The sequence below is a fragment of the Microsporum canis genome, genomic scaffold, assembly GCF_000151145.1.
Source record: "Microsporum canis CBS 113480 supercont1.5 genomic scaffold, whole genome shotgun sequence".
Lineage (NCBI taxonomy): Eukaryota > Fungi > Ascomycota > Eurotiomycetes > Onygenales > Arthrodermataceae > Microsporum > Microsporum canis.
This window is the reverse complement of record NW_003299165.1, coordinates 1,304,317-1,329,957: the sequence shown is the minus strand read 5'-3', so window position 1 is coordinate 1,329,957 and position 25,641 is coordinate 1,304,317. Positions and strand designations below refer to the sequence as shown.

Genomic DNA, 25,641 nt, shown 5'->3' with positions numbered 1-25,641 from the left:
GGAATCGACTGATTTTGAGTCCAAGATGCCAGGATTAGTCTCCCCGGACCATGCATGGCAGGTAGATGTATACTTTTTTTCGCCATGCATAGCTACTACTATGTGGAATCCTGGTATAGGTTGGTATGTATGTATGTACCTGGCCTGCTGGTTCTCCCTGGCCAGTCATGCCCGGTTATTCTTCCGTTAGGTATGCTCCTGGTACAGACCCGTGGTCGACGTGGCAAAGAGATGCATATGCATACGTTAAGTGTATATACCTGGCTGTATACATCGTTTTATCTATATTAAAATGGGCCGTAAAAAAGCATTTTATATCCTCAACCAAACATAGCCCGCGCATAGATTTTCCTTGATATGTTAAATTATGAGAAGATCGTTATAACCGTAGACCTCGCACCAGCAACCATAGAACTAGAGGAACAACTACATTATCGTTTCCTCCCGTCAGGACGGCTTCCATGAAGCTCGATGCAACTGCTGCAATCGTAGACTTGGTTATCGTTAGAGCCCAGTAGACGTTGGCCTCCCATCCTCCGACGACCAGCCAGACCCTCGCGGTCACAAGGCCGATAAAGACGGCTGCGGCGAACGAAGCACTCCCCTCGATACTCTTGTCTCCGCCCCAGAACCATCGACGTCGACCGTATCGTCGACCAACAAGAGAGGCGGCGGCGTCGCCCATGCCGACACAGACAATCCCGCTAACCATGCTTACATCTCGACCGTCGACCTCCCATCCTTCCCACGGAACAGAACCCAGATGGGGAGTCCCGGCAAGGCTGAGCAGCAGCGGCAGGGCACAGCCGAGCATGAGAAAGATATGAGACACAATCACGGGTCCACGATGGTCACGGCCATCGACATAAGGTGCAAGGAAATACGACAACCACCGAGCCAGTGGTGGCACCTGGGAGACACGGAAGAGCTCTAGCAGGAGGAAAATCGCAAGAACAAGTATACACGACAGAGCAACAAAGGTTGGGTCGATGAAGACTGTCGGGAAGAACATGGCCACCATCATGCCGTGAAAGATCTTCCGGCGTGTGTCCACTTCCACGACGCGGGAGAGCCGGTACACTAGCGATAGCCCGACGGCCAGGATAAGGATACAGTAGGCGCAGAGGAACAGGCGAGAGTTTGCTTCTCCAACAGTGTCGCGGCGTAGATGTTCGACCCAACCTAGGTGGCAGGACGCCGAACTATCGTATATCCGTGGTGGGATACAGGCCCAGCCCTCCAGGCTCCAGAGTAACAGTGTAAACCTGATGGACGGTATGTTTCCAAAGAGATACCCTATCGCCCATCCAAAAGGCTCGCGCCCACCAAGTGCATATCTAGCCACATACCACCTCACCGGTACCAGTATGATAGCAAGAACCATAGCATAAACATACACCGCATAAGCCCATTTCCGAATAGTGGCCTGCTCCATGGTCAGGGAAAGAAAAGCTCTCATACTTTGCGGAATTTGGCGTTTTCGTCGGCCACCTTTAGTTGTAGTTCTGCGAAGGGGTGTCATCCCTCCAGCTTTGGAAGTTGTAATGTGTTGGCTGTGCTGGCTGCCTGCTCTAGAGAGCTGTGTCCTATCATCCAGGCTATCCAGACTCGCCTCGATTTTTGTCTCGTTTTCCACCGCCGAAACGGACTGTTGGGTCGATTCATGCCGTTTGAAGGACCTTTTGTCAAAGTCCAGCTCCGTCGCCAAAATCTTCGTGAAGTTGTTATACAACAGGCTAGCCTGGCGACCACTCGTTCTAACAATGTCCACCAGAGCCTCGCTCTCTGATGCTTGATCTTCTGAAAAAGGGTGGTTCAGGGTATGGCACACTTGGCGGTCTAATGCACCGAGTATATTTTCATCGTCAGTCGTTCGGATAGATGCTCGGCGGAACTTCCACGATGGAATTCTAGCCAAAGTGGCCTCCCATAGCAGCGCATTTTTGCAGGTAACAAATATGCAGAACGCACCTAACCAAACTAGAGCTTTCAGGATCTGCGCCTGTGGGGAATTGGAGACAAGCAATACATTGACCAACGCAGTTCCCAGAAGTTGTACTTCTGTTGGTAATAAACTTGACGTGACCAGATACTCGATAATCGAAATCGTTGATTTTTGTAGTGGGAAAATGAGGATGAGAAGCTCCGGCTCAAGCCCGAGCTCCGACATGGCTCGTCCTGGGCTTTGGCAAAATGGCACCCTCTCAGAAACAAAGAGAGGAATAGCGGTGATCAGCCAGTGAACTGCACTATAACTTCCAGAGCCATGTAAAGGGATAGTTGCAGCTGGTAGGGAAGAGAGGCTCAGAATGATGTTCAACAAGACAAGGCCATCATAGGACGGCCCTAGTGAGAGGGCAGTCAAAACTGGTATCAATATTGGGTATATCAGAGGAGCTGGATCGATATCTCTCGAGAACGGGAAAGCTACAATCCTCTTTAGTTTTGTGCGGTAGCTACCATACGGACACTTGCGGAGTGGGAATATGGCATAGAGCCCCAAGATAAGGAGCGAGAAAACAGATAATTCTAGATAAAGCACACATAACAGTCAGCCCGGACTGTGAGTAGGTCTATAACCTCGCATTTCCTTACCTAAAAACCAAGCTTTTACCACCGAGCGGACACCACGTCGTAACATCACAGCAAACGCAACACCGAGAACAAGTCCAGTCTCGCAAATCCGCCGCAAAACTTCAATCCTAAGCCTTGCCCCAATAGATATATGAAATTCCAGTTCTTCTATATCCGGTGTCTCAACTCTACGCTTTTTGGAGCGCCGGAGAACAGTCGAGTCCCCATGCTCCTTGCGTTCAGTAGTACCTCTCTTAAACCGATATTCAATCCTCTTACTCACCAGAGGTGCAGGCACACGTTTCAGTGCTCCGTTTGCCTCATCGTCTGCCTCTGTGCCACTATCACTGGGTGTTCTAAATGGCTTCCTCCATGTATACAGGCTCTCTCCAGAATCGGTTGTCGGAGTGGTGGCGTTTTCCTGGTTTGAACGGCGATAGAGATGCGGCGATCGTTGAGGGAGGTGACGCTGTAACCTGTTCTCTTCTTCTTCCTGTTGCGGTTCTACGGCCAGTGAGTTTTCTAGCTCACTCTCGTTCGTGAGTTCATGGGTTGCCATCCCATCATAGATGAGGTATAGACTGTGCTCGAAATGGTTTCAAAGGAGGCCGGATGGGAACAGCTTGCTTCCATCCTTTGCCCATACGACCGACGGGCAGTTTATGCTTAGCCCACCTTCGGGTGTAGAGGCGGACAGCTAGATGCTTGTCAGATGGGGAGCTTTCGATGTTGGTCAAATGTCCACAAATGTTTTCACATGAGACACCTTGCATCATGGATCGATTTAGCCAGTTGATTAAAGTTAGCTCGTATATTATTGGTACAGTATTATAAATTACTACTGGCTGCTTCAATCAAAATTAAAGTAGTCCAGCCAATAGATATTTAGATTTAAAGGTCTTTGACCAATAATATAACACAAAACTCCGACAAAAGACAGGATTTCATGGTTATGTAATACGTATTCCTAGTCCAACATACCATCAACTGCTATAGCACGAGCGACCTTCACCCTTGTGGCGTCACCAAATTATATTGGTATCTTTATTCCTTCGCATGTTTGCTAATATTTTTTGACGGCTGCGATGGATTCTATCAATGGATTATAGCAAGCTGGTGCTTCAGGTCTCGCATTGTTTGACGTCTACAGATCCAGCTACATAAGCGACACCCGCGCCGTAACTCAATCTTCGGCTTCGTCTTCTAAAAGCTACAAACAATTTGCTTAGAAGTATATATTTATCCCTAGCGAGAATAAAAAAAGAATAGCGAAGAGCTCGATTCCAAGTGTTATTCTTTTCAGAAATTCCAGCAAACCCGAGACTGGAGAACACCCCAGCTATGGATTCGAGAAAATAACATGCTAGACTTTATAGAGGAATACTTTTGGAAATTGAGATGTCAAGGGCACGTATATCCATAGCTTTAGGTACAGTCATGTCTGTTAAATTTTTCTCAATCTCCCACACCACTATTTTGCCTTTCTTCTATCGACTTGATATATCATATGCATCTCCTCCATCTCATTCAACCTCAAAGATAGTTGCATCACCGTATGGCGCATGTTTTCCATCGACGCGTGGACCTAACTTGGGATGCCTCCAGGTATTACCCCGGATACGGCTCAGAAGATATCATCCCAATAACCAATGTAGTTACTGCAGACCCTAGAGTGCCCAGTGAATAGGCCTACGAGGCAATCGAATGTGCATTCCCAGTCCTCAACATTCCTCCAATGGTCAAGCGGAGGCAGGCAAGGATTATTCCTACAGAATAAATAGGCTCGGAAATTCACAGCCATTAACCTCATACTTCAAACCAGTAAACCGCAGCTGGAGTACCAATTTAGCACACGGGATAGACATGATAAGAGCTCAAAAATATAGTTATAAAATAAAATGGTCATTGGCAGCGTTTACAGAGCACTCCATGCGCCATTCGAGAACGTCAAATTGGTCCCGTAGAGGTGGCTGTACAAGACGTACTCTGTTACTATTGCTGCGCTATCACTCCGCAAACAAATCATAATGTTAACGATATCACTCTATGAGGAGTAAATCTTCATACTTTTACTACTTTCTATTATTGACTCAATATAAGTTAACCTAGCAAGTTTAACCACTCTATAATATCAACATATTCGACTTCAATATAATCTGTTTCCTTCCTCTCCACCGAACTAGTTAAGTAATTCAATCAATTACTCTCACATCGTAAGGAAAATTTCACTTATGGGCTAATTATTTAACCAAAATAATTTAGACAAAGTATCTCTATTATCCAAAAGACGTAAGCGTGTATATTATCGTACCCTAATGCCTCGTCCTTTATATCCTCAACTCATCGACTTTGAACCATAAATTTAAATCTTGCTTGGTGCTAAAAAAATACTTTTGTATAAACTTCCCGTGGGCCGCTAAGCCTGATTCGACGTGGCCCACTAGTTAGAACCAACATTGGTTTATAATGCTGCCTTCTCCATCATCAACACTCCATGACCTGGCTTCATGGATGGATCAACTCCCATCGAACTAGAGAGTATGTGAAGAATATCAGTTGCTTATAGATTATCTTGACCTCTCTCTTGAGCCCATAACTCTAAGCATCACAGTCGCCAGATTTTACTTCCACGACAGCCCACCAACGATTATATTGTCCAGTCAAAGCTCGCGTTTACAGCGCTACTTTATACGTTGTCATGTCTGATGTCGGAGCCCGAGCCCTCAGTGGAGAGGGGAAACTTGTCGAAAATCTCAATCTAAAAAGCGAACTGGTAACAAGAAATATATCAGCTGGCTATCTTTGCTACATAATGATGGCCTGGGTCAAATTTGAAAAGCGCAATAATCATCACACTTCATTGCGTTCCTCCAAATCGACTGGGTCTCCGAGTTCAAGTATATTGGAAACATTGGATCCATCTTCAACTCCCATACTAACGACTAGGAATGCATCTTTGTTGCGCTTTTCCGGAAGATACAGAGATAGGCAGTTGGTGAGCGATAGATCATCTCTTTGTTGCTCTTCCACAATTTACCGTTCTCAATACCTATTCAGATTTTTTTTTCGGGAGTTCGTTGATCTTATTACGCTTCTTAAAGAAGAATGGGATGCATTCATCGTCACTATATGATGCCATGCTCCTCGAAATCGGTGAGTCATGCTGGGGTCGCTTTTGTGGCGGTTCTAGAGGCGTCAGCTCCAGGAAGGGGTTGTTTTCTTCCAGAAGAGCGAGAAGCTACTGTCAGTTTGGGCCTGCTCATCTTCTGCTGCTACCTGTGGGACTTTTGTAGATCATTGGTGCCCAAGGTACTTGAAATGTTAGAAGCGGATATATGTGTGGGAGAAAGCTTCTTTTCTTTCCCTTGTCTTTCCAACACCGCAAATGTGTCTTAGAATTTTATCATTGCAAACGCATCTCAGAAGTCCAAGCCTGTTCTCCCGCCACCTGTCGCGATGCTGGGTCGGGAACATACCATAATCTGAGGGACTGAGCAAGCTTCTCCTTTTGTGAATGAAGCAGTTCATTTTTAATCTTGTCAAAAAGCTGCCCCTGAAATTCAAGCAGAGGTATAATCTGGCAAGTAGAAACTCTTCTATCTCCCTGAACCATACCTACGGCTCAGAGATTGAACTTCGAAGGGTGCAAGTTGTTTTTTCTTTTGCTGGTTGCAACCTAAATTCATACCCTCTAGAACTCCCTATTAACCAACCCTCGCTCGGTCGGGCTACATATTATCACAAGTGCCAACTTCAGAGACTAGGCAGGCAGGCCTTCGGTGGCTTGGGTGCGCTATGTGCACCTCGCTTGATGTTCTGATTGATTCGCTGCTATTGAGAATATTATCCCATGCATCTTCCCAGCCTACTCTCAAACATGCATGCCTATCACATTACGCCAAAATACCGCCAGGCTACAGTCAACCTCCCCTCCCTTTCATCATAGATGGGTACCATACCCCGCAACAACTCTTTTCACAGGCGGCAGCGTCCTACCAAGTCACATTACACCCAAAACTCTGTTTAAATTGTTAAAAGTATGACTGATGCAGATATAACCCAGCAACAATGAGACAGCATTGAGTACGGATGCAGGCACAGGATTTACTCTCCCCCACTGGTCTGGGAGTATAATTGCTGCAAATATTGTGGCATCATTAAAAGTATAGGACACTCAGGATAACAACTAAGAGAGGTCCATACTGTGACTGCATCGCCAATGGGACTTGGGTGAGGAAGAATGGGAAGTGAGAAAGGGCTTAAATGGTTTCTGGTATGAACAGGTCCATATGAAAGCACCTGAGGATGAAGTTTCCACATTCATTTCTTGGGGGAGCACATGTCAACAAGCGCTCTTCTTTACCTACATGAATGTTGCTGCCTGGGCAGAACTATTGTGGCTATTGGTAATTCAAGTTTATCCGATTCGATGTGCATAGTGAATTGTTATGTTGAAACGTCCTAGCAAGGGGTTTTAAACCAATCAGAGTGTAGTTGGTATGTGACTACTTGAAAGAAATTTCAGCCTCCCTTGCATGTTTAAATAGTCCTTTTTGCTCTCTTTTTCCTTCGGCATAGAGACAAACACTCTCTGATCCAAGAAAAATTTACTTACGTTGCCTCCTTGCCATGAACATCCAACAACAGTTTCCTGGTGTACACTGGATCTGGGGAGGAGGCATCTCAGCCGTGTACGAAGTACATCCTCGTATAGTTGTCAAAGTCCCAAAGCCCGAAGAATTTGAGAGAGAGCAGTTTCAGAAAGAAATCAAGATCTATGAAGCCTTCGCGCAGCACCCGCCCTGTCCCTTTATAGTACAGTGCTTTTTATACACAGAAAATGGCATCTTCCTTGAGTATATGAGAGGTTCGAGCCTAGTTAGTCATCGAATAGGTTAACATACTGATTGCATTCTTAGATGTATGCCTTTCTTTAAGAATACAATACAACCATGTTCGGGACCAGGATACAATGGTGGTTACAAAAGTGGAAAAACTTGAACCTATAGCTCTGCGGGAGAGATGGATGAACGACCTTGCTCAGGCTGTCGCCTTCCTCGAATCACTCAACCTCGCTCATGGCGACTTGCGACCAGAAAACATTCTGCTTGACCGTGACCGGCTGAAGTTATCAGATTTTGACTGTACAGCAGAATTTGGGGCAGACTTTGAAGCCTGTATAGCTCCATATGGGAGGCTGCTAAACAGCAGCGAAGCAGACCTAGGCCCACGCGGGTCGTCTGGCTTCCTAAGCCCTAGAACGGAGCAGTTCGCCCTGGGTTCTTTATATTATCTCATAAACTACGGCTTTGAAGTTTATGGAGATCGATGTCTTCATGAGAATCCAAGGGAACATGGCCCTAAGGTCGTCGAGTTAATGCAGGATATGGAGTTTCCAGAGCTAGATGGTGATCCGCTGATTGACGGTATCATCGACAAGTGTTGGCACAATAAGTACACCACGGTTGCAGAATTGGCCGCACAAACGGACACGCTCCTTGCAGAAGGTACAAACGGTGAACAAAACAACGTCGAGGAGGACACAACAGAAGAACCCTCTTGGAAAAGAGCATTCTGTCAGGATCTAGAAGATCGCGGACTTCCTCGCCTTCTTGCCTCTGATGATCCTAAGCAGCTTGGTTTCAAGCTCGGCTGGTATAGATACACCACCAATTGAAATGGAAACAAGCGTCAATCTGAAACTGAAGTCTGGTTACTTTTGGGTCTCCATCAAATTGGTTATTTTATACACAGTCTTTCACCTATTGAACCCTATTAGCGACGCTTCTGTCAGAAATACAGTCATAGTCAAATATAATAACTATAAACCAACCTTCTAGAAATAAGATTATCAAAACAAAAATATACGGCCATCCCTTCTTCCGATTTCGGGTCATCCACGCGAGATCGGAAGGGAACCGGCCGAGAAGTATATCATTTCGTTCAGGTACGGCATTATCTGGGTGATGGGCGTCGGAACCGGAGGAATCAAAGTTGCTCCAATGATAATCAATCTGTAGCATGATACTGTCGCGCAAGATGCGGTTTGACAGAGTGGCGAGACTTATAACGCTAGTTTTGAGGCCGCCGGCTATAATAGATATATTATTAAACGTCACGGTCAACTGGATTGTTGGCCAGCTAATGCTTGGAGTATACACAGCTATCGAGTAGTGATGCTCGTCTTAGTGGTGGCGTTGGCTATTTACCTAGTTAGATGTCTGCAGTTACTCAATGCATGGTAAATGCAGTTTCACATCTGTGGCTTGATGACTCCCTATGAAAGGTTGCACCCAATCGGTGGATGCCTCCATGCTGTATGAGTATATTCAGTGTCTCATAATGAATAATCACGGAACTATCACACTCCAAACATCAACGTGAGACCATGTCTGTTAGACATCAATAGATACTCAGCGTATATGCGCCAGGAACATTCCATCCCTTAATCTTATATCATATACCCTATGGCGAGGGTGTTTGAAAAATAAGACCAGCAACAAGCTCTTGTGCTCGAGGTCCATACACAGCCTTACACGGAATGACCTGACCCTCCCAATCTTTGAGTTTTGCGGCATGCGGTGTGTAAATGGCCATATGGGAAAAAATGCCTCCTTGAGGCAGCTTTTCCGCAGCTATTAACACTGCCTTTTGCAACAAAGCTTCTAGATCAGTGTTTGGATGCGCCATGACGGCAATAGATGTATAGCAGCCAAACTCGGGCCCCGACGCATGTAGAATCTGCAGCTCATCGGTTTGATCGTATGCCAAAGTAACGCTGCTTGCTCGTAACCCAAGGCCCTGCCATTCGATACTACTTCCTCGGGGTAGTTCATCGACCTCAATAGCGAAGAAAGACGGTATAGCTGGTTCCCCATTGACAATGTTAAAGTCCGGCATCGGGCGTGTAGACACTTCTGCCTTTGGTTGGCCGTATTGCCCCCCATACTTCATATGCCAGACATCAAAATTAGACGGATTGTTATCCTCTTCTTCCGGGTCTTCGGTGCTGTGGTCTTCATTCATAAATTTCCATATATCCCACGCCACAGCAGCTCTAGACCGAACGTCAGCACCGGTAGAAAGGAATGCCGCAGCTCCCGTCCACCACCCCACTCCCGTGGCCTTGCCTATTCTCCACAGATGCTGCAGTGACAGGACAGCTTGAGAGTGAAATAATAACATGTCCCCTCCAGTATCTCCACTATATAAGTATAATTGCATCGAGCTAGGTTCCAGTGGGATTTGGCCGGCAATGAAAACGGGTCCGGCTATCTGCGTCAGCCCAGAAGCGGACCGCATCGGCGCGCATATTGCCTGGGAATAAGGACCTATATTTGCTGGAGCCCAGTAGGACCGAGATTGGACATGTAGCGCCTGCAGTAGGGTCCTTGGCCATAGGTAGAAAGTAAAGGATATCATGATATCAACTCCCGTAGGTAAATTGTCTCCACATGCTAGCGTGACTCTTGCTGGTGGGTTGGGCTGAGTGAATAAGCTGGAATATATAGCGTTAACGGATGCAAAATCGTCCATTGATCGGAGTAAGATGGTGCTGAAGATAGCGTCGTTTGTAGTCAACACTTCTCCATCCTTCTTCTTCCGAGAATTTAGAAGTGTTGCTAGTTTCCCCTTAATTGCATCCATTTGTCTGGAAGCTCCATTCCCGGCTTCGGGTGCTGTCAAGTTGTAGGTATTCAAGAAGTTCCCAGACTCCCTGAGCTGCACCATAGCTCTCTCATACCCGCTAACCTCCTGTATCTGGTATAACGGAGCGTTATGCTTCACCTCATTAACCTTCATGGAATCCAGAACACGTCTAAATTCATCATCAAAAATCTGAGGTGTCCTCACATCATCTAGTGTTGCCTCATTTTCATTGTCAAGCGGCTCCTTGTCGACACACCTAGCGCCCCTGAGGGATAAAAACGCCACACCAGCCTCTCCAACCCGCCTCTCCGCAGAGTCAATTTGGATCCTCTTCTTCCATAAAACCCGTGGCCCGTCTATAGCAAGACTCTCATATTCCCCTCCTTCACCCAACACGGCAGCTTCAATTCCTTCATTAAGGAACCGCCCCAGTTTTCTCACCATAGTTCTCCTCACTATCCCGTCTTTACTAGCGATATCACCCCATAAGGTACTCTCATCTAGTCCCCCACTTGCTACTTTTATTATTCTTGCTTCGCATCCGCATGCAGCCATATCGTCTAGCAACCCCGTTAGCGGAGTCCTAGCTCCAGGTCCAGACTCGGTATCCCCGTTCTCACGCTGTGCAGGCGCAGGGAGATAAGGATACATCCACAGCCACGCCAGAGGTACGAGATTCAACCGCAATGCAACGTTTTCAATTCTTGTCCTCTGGTACGTGGACAGAACTGCGCCCGCGCAGATTGCATTCGCTTCCGGATGGGCATCCATGACCCGTATAAGTAGCTGATAGATAGATTCCGTTTCATCTTGTTTTTCCTCGCATTTCTCCCCCGGCACGTTTACGGCAGGCTGGTGGTAATAATAGTCCCGAGACGTATCTATTGCACTACCGCGAATTTCCTGCCGGAATAAAGGGATGTCCAATGCCGATTTGTAAAGTGGAATTATACTGTATCCAATGGTTTGGTACATGTAGCTGTCCAGGTCCGCGTCTTCTTCCGCAGTATCATCATCAGGCCCTTCAGTTCGTCCTGGTCGAGGTGGGGGGTATAGATTTGCGAGTGCAACGACTCGATGACCATTTTTCAGGCAGTGTAGGATGGTATAGAGTGAATCCTTCCCGCCAGATATGAGGGCTATAACGTTTAGTTGTTCTGGCATGGCAAACCGCTTTGGTGGGAGGGTGGACTGCGCTTGGATATTTTTCTTTCTGCATACGCTTTTAATGTTCTAGACAATAGAGCAAGCCGTAAGGAGTATCAATATTCCATTACTCTAGCCCAGTATGTTGGCATTATCAAGGTCAGTTGGGTCGATGTCACGTCTCGATGAAATGTTTGCTGCTGCCAAAGTTTTCGCCCCACACGCAATTCTCTACTGGTAAGTTTTTATATGAGATCAAGTCTACGAGATGAAAAGAACCTCAATAAATATATTCATTTATAAATAGATAACTAATTAGTTAAAAGAAAAAAATAATATCGACAAGTGCCTTTTTTTTTTTTTTTTTACAGTCAACAAAAGGAAAAAGTTATGTACGCTCAACCACGAAAGAGCGAAATATCAAAGTAGCTGAAAGGAAAAGTTGAATATAATACTGAAGCGACAGTTAAGAAAATATCAAGGCAAAAAGGATATAATGATACGTTGCGGAAGCAAGCAATATAGTTAGGTAGCTCGCAAACTTGCAAGTAGGCAAAAAGCAGTGTGGCATAAAAGTCATAAATCGGAGAAGATAAAAAATAAAATGCTAGATAGGAAAAGGTGGCCATGAATTAAAAAAGATGAAAAGAGACAAGCAATTACAATAATATTATCAAGTATAGAGCTATGAAGCATAGGAATAAGCGGGATATAGAGCGTAGGATTGGGAGTGGCGAGGAAGAGACAAGGCCAAAGGTTGGAGGATATAAGAAGAATGCTAGAACCAGCAAGCATTTGTGTGAAAATAAGGTAGTCGTTGGGTAGAGTATTGTTGCCATCATTTGAGGACAAGTCAACTGCAATCCGACAGTGAGAAGGGATTAAAACAGGTAAATAATCAAGAAGCGAAAGCGATGCACGAATATCTAAAAAAAAAAAAAAAGAAAAGGAAAACCCGAGCTATAAGCAAGCGAGCTTGAAAGTGACAAGAAGCAATCACCATTGTATGATGAAAGATTGTTGTCGAGAATAACCCAAAGCCGTTCGATAAAAATTCAACCTTTGAGAACGCCAGTGCCCTTAAACACCAATCCCCTTTATTATGAGTTGTGCGCCGAATGTATGAGTGACAAGTTTATTGAATGCCCATGGATAGAAAGTATGCTTTCGGTGAAATTTACTTCCACTCGAATGAAATGATTTTGTAAGAGATTCATTATCCATTAACGCAAGTGCAAGGTCGAACCGAGAGCCTTTTTTACTCGGATGTTTCACGCTTGCGCTTCTTGAGTGGGCGTTTTCGGTTTGTAAAGGGCGTATTGGACTGGGTTTCTCGGGTTGAGAGGCCACTATCAGATGATTCACTAGTCGTCGACTTGTTGGCGGCAGCCTGAGCTACTTCATAGAGGACAGCACCAAGAGCTCCAGCATCTTGGTCGTCGAAAGGTGATGACTCAGGGTGATGGTCTGACATGTTCATGGGCATGCCTGAGCCACCGTGAGTACGGGTGTGCTGGGCGAGGTTGTCACTACGAGAAAATTTCTTCCCGCAGTCCTGGCACTCGAATGGCTTATCTTCAGTGTGAAGAGAGCGATAGTGGCGTTTGAGATGTTCCTGACGGCGGAAGCGACGAGAGCAGAGGGTGCAAACGAAAGTCTTGGATGGGTCCTCAGTCAGGGACTGCTTGCGGCCACGTCGACCGACAGGCACCATGGGAGCGGGGGCGGGAGTCTCCGAAGAGGTGCTCTGTGGGTTGGTCTCTGAACTTTCGTGGCTTGGTGCTCCAGATGGCTGTTGAGCCTGTGTGGAAGATGAGTCAGTGTGAGAAGTGCGGCTGTTGACGTTGTTCTGGGCAGTTCGAATGATGGCACCTAGGCTGTCGGCATCACTGTCCTCAGGCGCGGTGGGGAGTTGCTTAATACGTCGGCCAGTGGCTGATACTCGCTTCTTCGTCCTCATGTCTCCAGCGATGTTGCACTGGTCAACAGAATCAAACTCTGGAAGTGGGATACAGGAACGGGCAAACAGGTCACCGTCTTCCAAATCTTCCAAGCTCTGCTCACTTACAATGTCGTCTTCATGAGAAGTGGTAGCAGTGCTGGTATTGTTGTTGTTGCCGTTACTAGTGGCACGTCGACGCTTCTCGCCTAATAAGAAGCCGTTTTCGGTGGGAGTGAAATTGACGATGCCGTTAACAAATTCGTCTTCAGAGTCGAGATCCGAGATGGCATCAAAGGTAGACAAGCTCTCGAGGGAATCGTCGTGGCTCAGGCCAGGAACGGTGAGGCTCTGTTCGAGTTTACAGTTTAGCGAGTTGCCGAGCAGGATGGATCGAGACCTATCCTCGTCAACGGTCGAGAGTGGCGGGAGTGGCGGAAAGTCGGGCACAGGCAGCGAGAGCACCGAGCATTCGACGGTGAGCTGGCGCGGGTCACAGAAGTCGGTGCTGGAGGGCTGCTGCGAGGGAAATGACGTCGTGGGCGTCTCGTGGAGGAGAGAAGAAGTCATGTTAGGAGAATGAGAAGGTGAGCGAGAGGATGATGTAAGCGACGATCCGTTTTCAGTGCCGCTATTAATGGTTTGGTGGTTGGGCTCGGCGGGCGGTAAACCAGCATTGGATTGCACCGAAAATGGACGAACGTATACTTTTTGCCAAGTGTTAGTATACATCAGACAAATATAAACGATGAAATTAAATCAGGACGAGGACAATATCATAAGATGACTTACGAGGAGTCATCTCGGGCGAGGCAGATCGGTTCCAGTGAGAGTCGGCTAGGAGCTCGAGTTCCACATCCGTCTCACAGCCCTCTTTGACACCCTCGATACCTTCCATGCGGAAAGAGTCACCGTTAACTGGAGTGTGAATCATACCACAGCTCGATGGAGGACTACTGATACTGCTACCGGAGGTCGACAGCGGAGGGGTGGAAGGGAATCCGTTGCTGTCAGCCCAGCCACAGTTAGTGTCCAGGGACAGGAGCGCAGGCGAGCCGTGCAGGAAAACGCTAGGCTTAATTTGCATTGGCTGTGGAGATGGCGACGGGCTGCTTGTCGTATTCGGTGTAGATAGATAGTCCTTTGCATTGAGAGGTCTAAACTGTGCACCGTTCTGCTGATCGGATGGGTGCAAATGCAGTTGAGGTTGCATGTGATGATGCTGAGCGTACTGCTGTGGCATCTGAGGCTGGACCATCAGCATCTGGTTCTGGGCGTAGTCATTTGGGTGGGGAGTGAAGAAGGCGTGTTGGCCGTGGCGTGATTCCGGCTCAGGATTGTAGTAGTAGAATGAAGGCTGAACCGCTCCGGCTGCCTGTTGAGCAACACAGGCTGAGTCCATTGTGAAAAACAAAAGATGATGATGGGATAACCTAGCCAATTTCATCAGTCACCCATTCGCCAAAACATCTCTCCCGATCATACAATAGAAATCCCATTCAAACCTACCAATTAAAAGTATATATGATCAATCGAAAACGGAAAAAAGGTATAGGAACAATCTCTTAGAGACGGTCCCAGATAAGCGTGTGTATCAAAGGAGTGTGTAGAATTGGAAATTCGACAAGGAGTGGCAGATTGAGGATGATTAGATTATTAGAGGCTGCTTTTCTGTCGAGTTCAGCAGTCGAGTTTCGTTTGTCCGCCACCCATATGGTATATAACTTCTTCTGGGGCTTGCTAAAGAACGGCTTGTTTGACTCGGGGTTTTTCCTCGGTAGGAAGAAAAGGGCGTGAGGAGAGAGAGGGTGAGGGAGTAGTAAGGATTAAGGAATGACTGAGGAAGCCTGAGTTCTGGTGGGATAAGATAGAGAGAGTGTGAGAGAAAGTAGGCAGGCCAACAGAGTAGAGTAAATATAAAACAGAACCAGAGTAATTAAAAGAGAAGAGGAAAAAAGAATATGGAGAAGATGATATAAGTATATAAACGACCAGTTGACGGGCAAGGCGAAAAGAAGAGGAAAAAACAATTAGTGAACTAAGAGTGAGTGACTGGACGACAGTTTTGTCCAAATCAGAGGGTGGAAACGAACGAAGGGGAAGAAGGGAAGAACAGGTAAATTAACGCGGAATGGTGGCGTGTGGCTCAGAAAGAGAAGAAGTAAAAAAAAAAAAAAAAGAAAAGAAATGGCAAAGAGTGTATATCAGTGGGAAGACGAAGAAGAAGTAGAAGGGAAAAAAGAAAGCATGGTGAAGGACGAAGTGGAAGAAGAGAAGAGAGAGAGAGAAGTGGCAGAAGGAGAGCGTGTCAATCACTTTTCTCGCTCTCGTTTCCCAGGCTAAGTTGCCAATCCGGCGAGTAGCATGAACCGTTAAGACACGCTGGGTGGCCATCCAGTGAGCGGTCGAGCGGGCGCGGGCGAGGTCCCAGTGGCCCAGTGGACTCAACTCTCTGCTGTTGCTTTTTTGCTTTTTGCTTTTTATATTTTATTTTTCATCTTTTTTTGATAACTCGCCCAGGCGACGCTACGGCCCAGTAAACCATGCCGATTGTAATTGCACAATAAAATGGATATGCCTGTGGATGTAACTAACAAACCTCGTTAGCTGGTCTGGGGCCGCTGGTCGGAGGATGGCGCAGCCTGCGACTCCACCAGATGGAAAAAGAAAAAAGGGGAGGGGGGACCAACACTAGGAAGAGCTAACCATTGCGCTGCTGATCTCAGACAGACAGGCAGGACACACCACACCTAGCACGCTCTCACAGGCTCTCGCTGCTGGTCCCCTTGGCCCCGGAGACCCTGCTGTGCCTGTGGTTGCAGCGGTCAGCGAGGCACCCCAGCGAGTTCCGGCGAGGCCAACGAACCAACAAGATTGCATAGCAGGGTATGTGGACTTTCCTTCGCCAACCCTGTGCTCCGAAGAGTGGAAAGCCAGGAACGGGACAAATACGTAATATCATGCACTCTGAACCGTACATCTCACACATACATACACCGTCATTCCTGCGCATGCTGTGTATGTATATGGAATGCATATCTCTTGTACATGAGTGTACCTCGCGTACTCTGTACCAGTTGAAGGTCGACCTGAGGTGTACACTCACTCACTCAGACACACTTAACTCTCGCACTTAACTCACACAACACCCCAGATCATTAACCTTCAGGAACGCCAGATTGGCGCTGCTATTGGATCGTCGCTGACCGAGCGAGCAGCCAGCATCCGAGAATTCGTGACAGTGATAGTGAGCGGTGTGTGTGGGCCGGTCGAACCCAGCGCCTGGCGTGGTGAGCAGAGAGGGAAAAAAAAAAGCCTATCGACGCCGGAAAGCGATGACAGGACGCAGGTCGCGTCCGGTTCCACGCAGCCAGATTGGACAGCTGGATACCGATACCTCAAATATCACAACCAATGCCTGTGAAAATCAACCTTTTTTGGCTCTCAAAGTGTTTCCCTCTGTATCTAACCATAAGTACTCCAAGGGTCCACCGGCCCAGAGCCACTTTGTGGACTTGAAACTCGACGGGAAAAATGCGGAGGTTAGAGAGGAATGTTGAGCGCCAGGATGCTCTGTGCGGCAGATACGATTCGCGGGCACCGCTTGTATAGTTGTTGTGCTCGTCCTTTTTTTTTTCTTACATGTCGATGTTGACAAGAGCACGCGCGCTCAACCCTCAAAAAGTGACCACTCCAAACGCTAACATGCTTAAAAGGAACCCTCTCCTTCGTCTTTCTTGTCTCTCAAGCCAAAAAGGATCGTGTTTGACCCATTCTGGCGGGAGAGGCAGCGTGCTCCAACACCTGAATGGGCTTTCTAAGCGGAGGTGCTCTTGTAAGAAGTGTGCCTTGTTTTGGTTGAAGCGTCCAACTAGAGACGTTCATGCGGCCATGCGAGCGCTGACAATTTACAGAAGCGCCGTTGAAGAAAAAGCCGCCCGAAAAGCAATCTATATTCCTGGCTGTCGTTGACTGTCGACTTTGTTTTGCCTGCTGTGTATCCCATTTTGTTTTTTTTTTCTTCATCGCTTTCCGTGTGCCGCCTTGTCGGTGATGTCGGCCCACTGCCTCACCTAAAAAAAGAACGAGTAAGGTATGGGTGATTGCCCACGAAGGATCCATACTTATGCACAGTTTTGGGTGCCAGAGACTTTCTGACACAGCGTGCAGAAGATGGAAGTTCCAAAAGGGCAAAGAGGGAGAAAAAAGAAAGTCGAAAGATAAGAAATATTATTCATAAGTACGCAGTATCATAAACCTTTTTTTTTCTTTCTTGTCAGCTTTTCCCTAACGGTAGGAGGGATGAACATCAAAGATCTCTCTTTAAAAAGCAAAGGTTCTGGTTGGCAACACCATGAGGTTGAACGAACCGTTCTGAAGCTCTGCAATGGAAAATTGCTTCCTTGTACCCATGTTAATTGACTCAATTTCACACTCGGGTTTTATCCCATTGCCATCAGTGATATAAAATCACATTGGAATGATCGTCAAAGAAGAGAGAAGCCACAGAGGTGTCTTCTAAGAGTCGTGCGGGCAAACAAGGTGCTTCCCTACTAGACCAAAACTCAGGACGAAGCGAGGGTCTCCCAGCTGTCGGGTTCCAGCCGCACTGTCAAAGCATGCATCATGCCTTCTTTGTTTGTCCCAAACGCTGTCATAACTAGTCATGATAGCTATGATAGCACCACTATTAGTTAGCAGCCGTGCATCAAATCCATGATGGGGAAAATAGGCACTATTGCCATCTTGTACTCCAATGACCTGAACTCTATCCTCAAGAATGGGCCGGGGAAGCAGATACGCCCGGCTCCATCCACAATTTCTGTCTTGACCGATTAGATGCTTTGTTTGACGTTAACCCGGCTCTCATTCTGCTGAGTGGAATCAAATCTGTCCTTGGACGTTGCAACTACTGTCTCGACGCCTAATATGCATTGACCTTCGATAGTCATTTTGCTGTTTCTCATCAGAAATAGACGGTACGCTAATTGGCAGCTACCCCTGCAGCTATGCGAATATAACAGTACCACGCATCAAGCGTGCACAGAGCAGCACGACATTTCCTTTTCTCCCTCATGACTGATGCAGAAGAAAAATGTGATGTGACTGTGCGTGCCTGCGCCTTTGCTCCGATTAGTGAGATTATGGCTGGACTGCATGCATGTATCCAACCGATGGACTGTGAGCCACGCCATGGAAATCTCTAATAGCATGGACGGAATACATACCAGGACAAGGTGTCCTCGACGCAATCGTGAAGGCGAGAGAAAGAAGTCATCTCTGCCGGAATACTGCCGATCCTGGTTTTGTCGTGGGCCTCTGTGGTTTTTCTCCCATTCGTGTATCAACCCGGTCCAAGTTAGCTTCTGTGGGACGTGACATATTCTTCATCCAACCTCTTTCTCTGCCTCGTTTCCCAGCCGCCCTGACGCTCAAGGTGTTAGTTACCAGTCACCCCTCTGGAAGACTTCCGGCTCAACTGGTGGCAGTGGTTTCCTCTCCAGGAACGACCGCGTACCGAAACCAAAGCCCAAGTAAGAAAAAAAAACCTTCGTGATACTTTCAAACCGCGAGCTACAAGCGAAAATAGCAACCCCCACATTCTGCCGTATCTGATATCAAGGTATATAGTCGCAAGACCAGAGGCTTGATAATAAAAGAAAAACGCAAAGCATCTTGTTTAGCTGGGTCGGGTCATGAGAAGAGGCCGCGGCGGTTGAGAGAACGGCAGATAATCTGCTCTGTGTTCCTCTAATATCTCATCAATCTCATCGAGGTCTTGTTCCACGGCTGGCAAAAAAGAAAATGAATATACCGATCATGTAGCCGCTACGTGTCCCGCAGCTTTTGTACGCGTGCTTCTCTTCATATGGAAGTGTTTCCAGTACAGGTTTTTTTTCCTTTGATGTTAAAGCAAAACCTGAAATTTGATATACATCATGGACGCACAGCTTATGTAAGGCATCAAAACAAGATTAATTCATGACCCTTTGTCGTCACACACACACACAGCGAAGAAAAGATACACATCGACCTTCCGGCGCGACAGCGACAGATCAAATAGATCGAGATGAGCTGTGACATGGTCACCCCGATCGTTGAACAGCCAGCGGCTTGGGTCGATCAACTTTACAGCTATGGCGGCAAATCTCAATGGCAAATAATCAACCTGAACTTGCGGCATAACGGCGAGGAGAAGAAGGAAAGCATGTGAATGAGTAGATGCAAGGGCGCGCGAGGTATACAAAACCTCTAAGATCCGGGGTAAAGAAAAAAGGTAAATAGAGAATACTCGGTTAGTCAAAATTTTCTTTCGGCTTACCTTCTTACTACAAGATATGGACTACTTTTACTGATCGAGGAGGTTGTTTGCAGGATTATACAGAGTATGTATGGTATATACACAAAATAATTCGTCCCGCCGAGGGCTGCACACGACCACCTTCCCATCACCCAAGTCTTAGCTTGGGAACATTGGACCATTACGAACCCTCAAGCGAGGGATACAATCACCACTCTCAGCCTGAATCCAGAGCAAATTAGGGCCTAGAGATCTTAGTTTCCGCAAATAATAGCATGGGAAGTGGAAATAGACTGGCCAGGAGGGAAACCTTACCGTCGCCCCTCCTGGCAAGAGAGTCGCAAGAAAGTCTGTTCCTGACCCAGGCGATGTGATGTTGCTCCACCCGCGCATATCAAGTTAAGTTCGACTAGTGCCTCAATCCTAGGTTATTGTGAAACACGCCAGAAGCAGTGTTCTTCTATCCTGGCTTCTCCCAAGGCCTCCAGGGCCAGGGTGATTCGGAGTGACTTGACGCAGGGCAAGGGAAGGCAACAACCAGGCATCCGAGCAGAGGCAATTGGTCCACTGTGCCTTGGAGGGCGGGTGGGTTGGAAATACAGCCTTGCAAGGCCAGGCAGGACAAGATGAATATATATTACTACTACAAATACTCCATATAATATATATGCCTGCCCAAAGTACTTCCGATCGCTGGCGGCAAAATAAATACCTTTGTGCATGGGATTGATTCCATCGTGCGTATACTTAATTTCCCTCACTGTTGCAATTGGGGTCAGCAGCCCTTCCAAGCACGTCCCAGAGCTGCCTGCCAACAAGAAGGGCTTTCCGGATAACCTGTTCTGTGTTTTCCCTTGGACGGAACGGGGACAGACTGTCGGAGTCGCAGGGCTTCTCAGAAAGATCAACTGAAACAAGTTCTATAAATGGCAAATAGATGTCGTATCGTTTCGTCGCTTCCGGTCACCACATATAGTATTAAACATCCCAGGAACGTTACATGTACACACACACACACACCATCGCCCATCTCCGAACAATCCCAAAAGGGTCTCTTCTCTTTTTTTTTTTTTTTTTTTCATATCTTATCGATTGAAACAACCAAACAGATAATATTTATCCCGGCTTGGGAATATTCCTCCTCCGTACATCCAGAAGTAGTATGTATATGCTCTGACTGTGGCCTGAAACATCTCTGTCGCCTAATCACACGGTGGACTGAACAAGTTCTGGGTTCTAGAATGAGCCAGGCCTCTATCTCGCCACACAAATGGCGTCCACATGAGGATGACAGACACGAAAGTCAAGAGACGATGTAAAACATGGACTTGACCTTTATCGAAACAATAGTTCACCGCCAACTCAAGAGATCTTTTTCGCCCAAGTTGTTCACGGAGTGATGCTTGCTGCCTTGGTATACAGTTGCATGACACTGTGTTTCGAAACACCACCGTTCGAATCGGTGACGAGAAAGCAACATTTTGCATATATAGTGCGATGGTGAGCACGATGGCTATAGGCCGACAGGCTGGCCATTTTAATATTAATAGTCCCAATATATGCATTGGCTAAAAATGCCCCGACTGCGCTTGGCGGCTGTAGTGTAGAATCATATACACGCAGCGCGCGCAACTCAAGAAGAGAAAATTTTCTTCACTCTATACCATTCCACCGCAGAAACTGGGGACATCCTACCTCCCCCGTACGGAGTACTCCATATACCAGCCTGCTCTGTGATCAAGTCATGGCACACTGGAAGCACCATCGTGAGAAATTCGAGCCCATGCATTGGCCGTCATCCAAAAGGCGCCTACAAATCTGCCGTGTGGTGGATGCACGTCCTAGTGATAACGCCAGGCGGAGGATGCTATACCCAATGGGCAATCTGGACCACCAGGCGGGCTCCAACACTCTTACTATGTATACGAGTTGTGCCAGGGCCCCGTTGCATATCCCCCATGCTGGGCTAAATAATGGGACGAACTACCCTCTATAACGTTTGACGCTGTCTCGGACGTATTTTGGTGACTTTTTTTTTCTTTCCTTTTCTTCTTGAGTCACTGCTTAGCCCATCACCTTACTTGCATCAAGCTACGGAGTACGGAGTACATGTGATTGAATAGGAACACTTTGCGAGATCCACCTAGATTAGATCGGCGCAAGAAGATATATGAGGCATGTTCCTTGAACCATAGAGGAGTTATGGCTGGCAAGGTACATGGGAAACAGCACACGAGATGGGCGCTCCAGCAAATAAATATACGGTTCCGGCAACAATTCTCCTTCAAATTGCTTATTTTTGTTGCATGTCCTCTTCAATGCAGATTATAGAAAAGGTGTCCAGGATGACGACAAATAGGTGAAGTCCGAATCTCTTCCCGTGCCACCTTGCGGGAATACGGAATACGAGATAAAGTACAGAGGCTTCCTGTCGGCTCTCCTGTTCGGACTTACTCCTCCAAGCTAGCTCGCCTCCTCCCGCACAAAACTTAACCCCCAATCATGTGTTGGAGTTTATATAATGCGTTTCTGCTCCATCCTCTGCTTGGTAGCTTTATGCGCTAGCAGAGCCAGAACCGCGAAAGAGTGCTTGAACGTTCCCCCACAACAGTACAAGCACACGGTTGCCTCGCTTTTAGACACTGGACTATTGACCACACCAGCGATTTGCCTTTTAAGAGTATGCAGCCGTCGATCCTGAACATTCTCCCCATGTTCGTCCTTGACTATCTCAACTTTGGCAGACTCCACTGATCGCTTTATATTTTGCGGTTGTACTACATATTTCAAAACTACCGATTGAGGCGAATTACTTCGTTTCTATTCTCTTGCATTTTGCCATCGCGTCATCACTGCCAAAATCGGTGCCATATGTCCGATCACTGATAAAGTTCCGATTAAGTCCATCAGCTATTTTATTCTATTTATCTTCTTTGAATCTTCTCGATCTTCCCCAGCCTTTAAGATGGAATACTTAGTACTTCCAGAGAAAATAAGCTGGTGGAGACAGAGATAATGGCATGTCGATGGTCGACAATGATTTCATGATTCCATCTGACTATCGCGTGCATATCGATCTAGTCGAACGCTCGACATTCTGAAACATGAAGGGCTAGGTAAAAATATATTTGTCTTCCAGAAGAAGAGTGATCCTCTAGCATCTGCAGTTATTGCCAATATTATTCAACTCTTCTTCCTTCATGGGAAAAACTCACATGGAGTTCGCCTCCCCAAAGTGCCAAAGTGCCACATGGGACGGGAACCGACTCGCGGGAAAGGCTGATCAGGCGATCATATTATTGCCATCAGATTCACCTGCAACGTTCATAAACTAGCATTTCCCTCTTCTGGCCGAGGTGAAGGGCATTCCACCCACAAGGTAGTTTTATCTGATAAAGTACCAAAGAAGAGAGGTCCGTTTTTCTTACTCTCCTGGTATCCATATCAAAGGACTCCACAGACACATGATATCTCGGATGCTTATTCCCGCGGCAGGAAAGGATGGACATCAGGATTGTGATTAACCATGACGTCATGGTATACCAGTCACTTGTTGAAAGATTAAATCCCATTCCAGAGAGAGACGAGATGGGAGAGAAAAACCGAGGATATTGAGAAATGCCTATCTTGAAGGGCAAGCGGAATATGAAAAAGCGGAGGAATGGCCTCAGCGAAAGTTGTCAATTGAGATCATTGGGCTATACAGCCACTCAGTCTCTTCCTATTTATGTTTTCATAGATACCGAGAGATCATGCCTCCCGTATACCCCATCATTGGCCATGAATAAAAAGAAGAGAAAGAAGAGAAAGAGAGAGCAAGAAAAAAAAATCTTTGAGGTCGATGAGTTTTATGACTAATCAATCTTTAGGCGAGGTGTTCTGTGTTTGCACTGTTTGCTTTTCCATATACGGACTAGCGTGCTTTCCTCGCTCTTACAATAAAAAGATTTTTTCATCGCTTTTTTCTTAGTCTCTTCTCTTCTTTCTCTCTCTCGTGCGGCGAACGCAGCGTACGATGATTCTTATCATTACCCGTGTTACCTATGCGTCCGAAGCTGTCTGTACAGATGGTTTCCTCAGTGATGTTATCCATTTAGGTGTCAGCTGCGTCCCAGAGAGATGAAATTGCACGTTGATTCTTACTTTGTTGGTCATTTCATGTCAACTGGAATGGCCATTTTGTTAGGATCAAACACTCCTTTTTATATATTCCCTTCCGTTTGATGTAAATTTCGCTTAGAAGTACCTATTGACAATGGAATTTTGATAATTTGATGTAACCCTCGTAAAGTTTTCCCAGTATTCCCAGGCAGCCGACTCCTTTGTTTTTTGGTCTACGAACATTTGTGCTAGTTCTTCTGGAAGCAATTTGCTTCACATCCCTGGACCACCAACCTTTTGTATGACGCCTTCCCTCTTGTCCCCCTTCTCGCCAAATAGCCGTAGTCTGTCAACTCTTATCTTCTCACCGTCCCCATCCCCATCAACGAAATATACAACCAGAGAAGATACTCGCTGGAACAAAACGTAACGAAGCTCAACTGTGGCAGTGCCCGTCTTTGGGTCCCAGTCCTTCGGTGATATCTCGCACGTTTGGACCGGTTCGGTCTCGTCCGCGTCCTCGAAACCGATGATGTGGGTGTGGTTCGTGAAGAGCTTTATTGTCTTTGGCCGCATGGGTGCCTCATCATCATCGCTATAAGGGGGAAGCGAGGTGATGTGTAGAGAGTGTACTTTGGTGGAGGACTGGAACGGGATGAACACAATCAACTGCTCGTCCGTGTCACTTTGAACCCAGTCTGGTAGTATCGCCTCCTTTTCTTTCCCTTTGGCCGCTGTAATCGTTCTCGGGATGTGGTTGTCAAATAAGCATTTCCCAGGTCCGGCTTCATCGTCGCGGTTAAGCATATCTATGCCCTTAACATCGATCTCATCCGTAATGTCCTGGTATAATCTTGGAGCGGGAGCACCTAGCCACGTCTGGCTATCATCACCTGCTGCGTCCGAGGATTCACCGGCTTCACCGCTAGCAGCCCGCACGCCAACCATAACAGCATTGGTGAGAGCTTCTTTCTCCGCTCCTTTCACCTCTCGCAGAACCTCGCCGTTTTTGTAAATCACAAAGGTTGGCATGCTATCACAGAAAATGCAGCACGTATTAGCCATTAACAATCCCTTCGCTCATCTCGGCCTAGCTGATAGCACGGCCTCTGCATATAGAGCAATCACCAAGTACATACGCTGTGATATTGAAGAGACCTGCGATGTCCTGTTGGTTATCGACATTGACTTTCGCAAACTTCACATTTGGGCCTAGAATGCTGCGCCGAGAGGCTCTCGAATACCGGAGCTATCGCTTTACATGGTCCCGCACCAGTCCGCATAATCTATAGTAGAGCAAACATATTAGTTTAGAGGCTGAGGTAGAGAATAGCTGAGGAAAACGCGTTGCTTGACATCATAGATGTTCCCGGTGGGGTGACGAGGGGCAGGCGGACAGAGCATGCTCGGATTGGATGGATGGCTTACAGTCGGCAATCAAGATGGGAGTCGTTGATAGCAGTGCTAGAAACTGTTCCGGCGACGTGATCTCAACCGTTTTTGACATCTTGACCGTGGAAGTGGTTGGTTTGAGACACGGTGACGGCTTGTTTTGGTTGTTGAGAACGTTGACAAATTCGCGCTTAGATGTATTTTTTTACCTTCCAGTATTTAAGCACCAAGCGCCCTATTTGAGCCGCAAATACTACCAACTCCACTACTGAACAAGCAGGCCTTAGATTATTCGTGTCTAGAAAGGATATTTTATACCGAGAACATTTAATTTGAGTAATTATAACAATTACCATGCATTGCCAATAGTTCCATAAATATATTACGTAGCTTATAGTACCATACTTAGAACATTTGCTCAATCGATACTAATTGATTTCGCCGGATTAAACGAAATTATGGTTATGGATGGCAAAACCACAGATATACAGGCGCCATAAATCCATCTGTATAGTTCACCCAAAAGGGAATTGACTGA

At 46.7% G+C, this 25,641-nt stretch overlaps 7 protein-coding genes across 7 annotated transcripts; 3 read left to right on the top strand and 4 right to left on the bottom strand.

Annotated features, from left to right (window-relative positions):
• Positions 1 to 379: 379 nt before the first annotated feature.
• Positions 380 to 3,133, bottom strand: MCYG_05584 (phosphatidate cytidylyltransferase family protein; the record flags this gene model as incomplete). The annotated part of the gene is made up of 2 exons (XM_002845669.1): positions 380 to 2,529; positions 2,596 to 3,133. 2 exons carry the CDS (start codon positions 3,131 to 3,133, stop codon positions 380 to 382), a joined length of 2,688 nt encoding a protein of 895 aa, XP_002845715.1.
• A 4,070-nt stretch (positions 3,134 to 7,203) lies between these two features.
• On the top strand, positions 7,204 to 8,251 carry MCYG_05583 (protein kinase domain-containing protein; the record flags this gene model as incomplete). Its single annotated transcript, XM_002845668.1, has 2 exons — positions 7,204 to 7,441; positions 7,494 to 8,251. 2 exons carry the CDS (start codon positions 7,204 to 7,206, stop codon positions 8,249 to 8,251), a joined length of 996 nt encoding a protein of 331 aa, XP_002845714.1.
• Positions 8,252 to 9,039: 788 nt separating this feature from the next.
• Positions 9,040 to 11,388, bottom strand: MCYG_05582 (meiotically up-regulated gene 71 protein; the record flags this gene model as incomplete). Its single annotated transcript, XM_002845667.1, has 1 exon — positions 9,040 to 11,388. One exon carries the CDS (start codon positions 11,386 to 11,388, stop codon positions 9,040 to 9,042), a length of 2,349 nt encoding a protein of 782 aa, XP_002845713.1.
• A 1,240-nt stretch (positions 11,389 to 12,628) lies between these two features.
• On the bottom strand, positions 12,629 to 14,711 carry MCYG_05581 (MrgA; the record flags this gene model as incomplete). Its single annotated transcript, XM_002845666.1, has 2 exons — positions 12,629 to 14,016; positions 14,102 to 14,711. The coding sequence occupies 2 exons, from the start codon at positions 14,709 to 14,711 to the stop codon at positions 12,629 to 12,631; spliced, it is 1,998 nt and encodes a 665-aa protein (XP_002845712.1).
• A 3,673-nt stretch (positions 14,712 to 18,384) lies between these two features.
• Positions 18,385 to 18,960, top strand: MCYG_05580 (uncharacterized protein; the record flags this gene model as incomplete). Its single annotated transcript, XM_002845665.1, has 3 exons — positions 18,385 to 18,445; positions 18,541 to 18,843; positions 18,941 to 18,960. The coding sequence occupies 3 exons, from the start codon at positions 18,385 to 18,387 to the stop codon at positions 18,958 to 18,960; spliced, it is 384 nt and encodes a 127-aa protein (XP_002845711.1).
• Positions 18,961 to 20,932: 1,972 nt separating this feature from the next.
• MCYG_05579 (uncharacterized protein) lies at positions 20,933 to 21,580 on the top strand (the record flags this gene model as incomplete). The annotated part of the gene is made up of 3 exons (XM_002845664.1): positions 20,933 to 20,959; positions 21,033 to 21,110; positions 21,218 to 21,580. The coding sequence occupies 3 exons, from the start codon at positions 20,933 to 20,935 to the stop codon at positions 21,578 to 21,580; spliced, it is 468 nt and encodes a 155-aa protein (XP_002845710.1).
• A 2,404-nt stretch (positions 21,581 to 23,984) lies between these two features.
• Positions 23,985 to 25,218, bottom strand: MCYG_05578 (thiol-disulfide exchange intermediate; the record flags this gene model as incomplete). The annotated part of the gene is made up of 3 exons (XM_002845663.1): positions 23,985 to 24,744; positions 24,851 to 24,923; positions 25,140 to 25,218. The coding sequence occupies 3 exons, from the start codon at positions 25,216 to 25,218 to the stop codon at positions 23,985 to 23,987; spliced, it is 912 nt and encodes a 303-aa protein (XP_002845709.1).
• Positions 25,219 to 25,641: the final 423 nt, after the last annotated feature.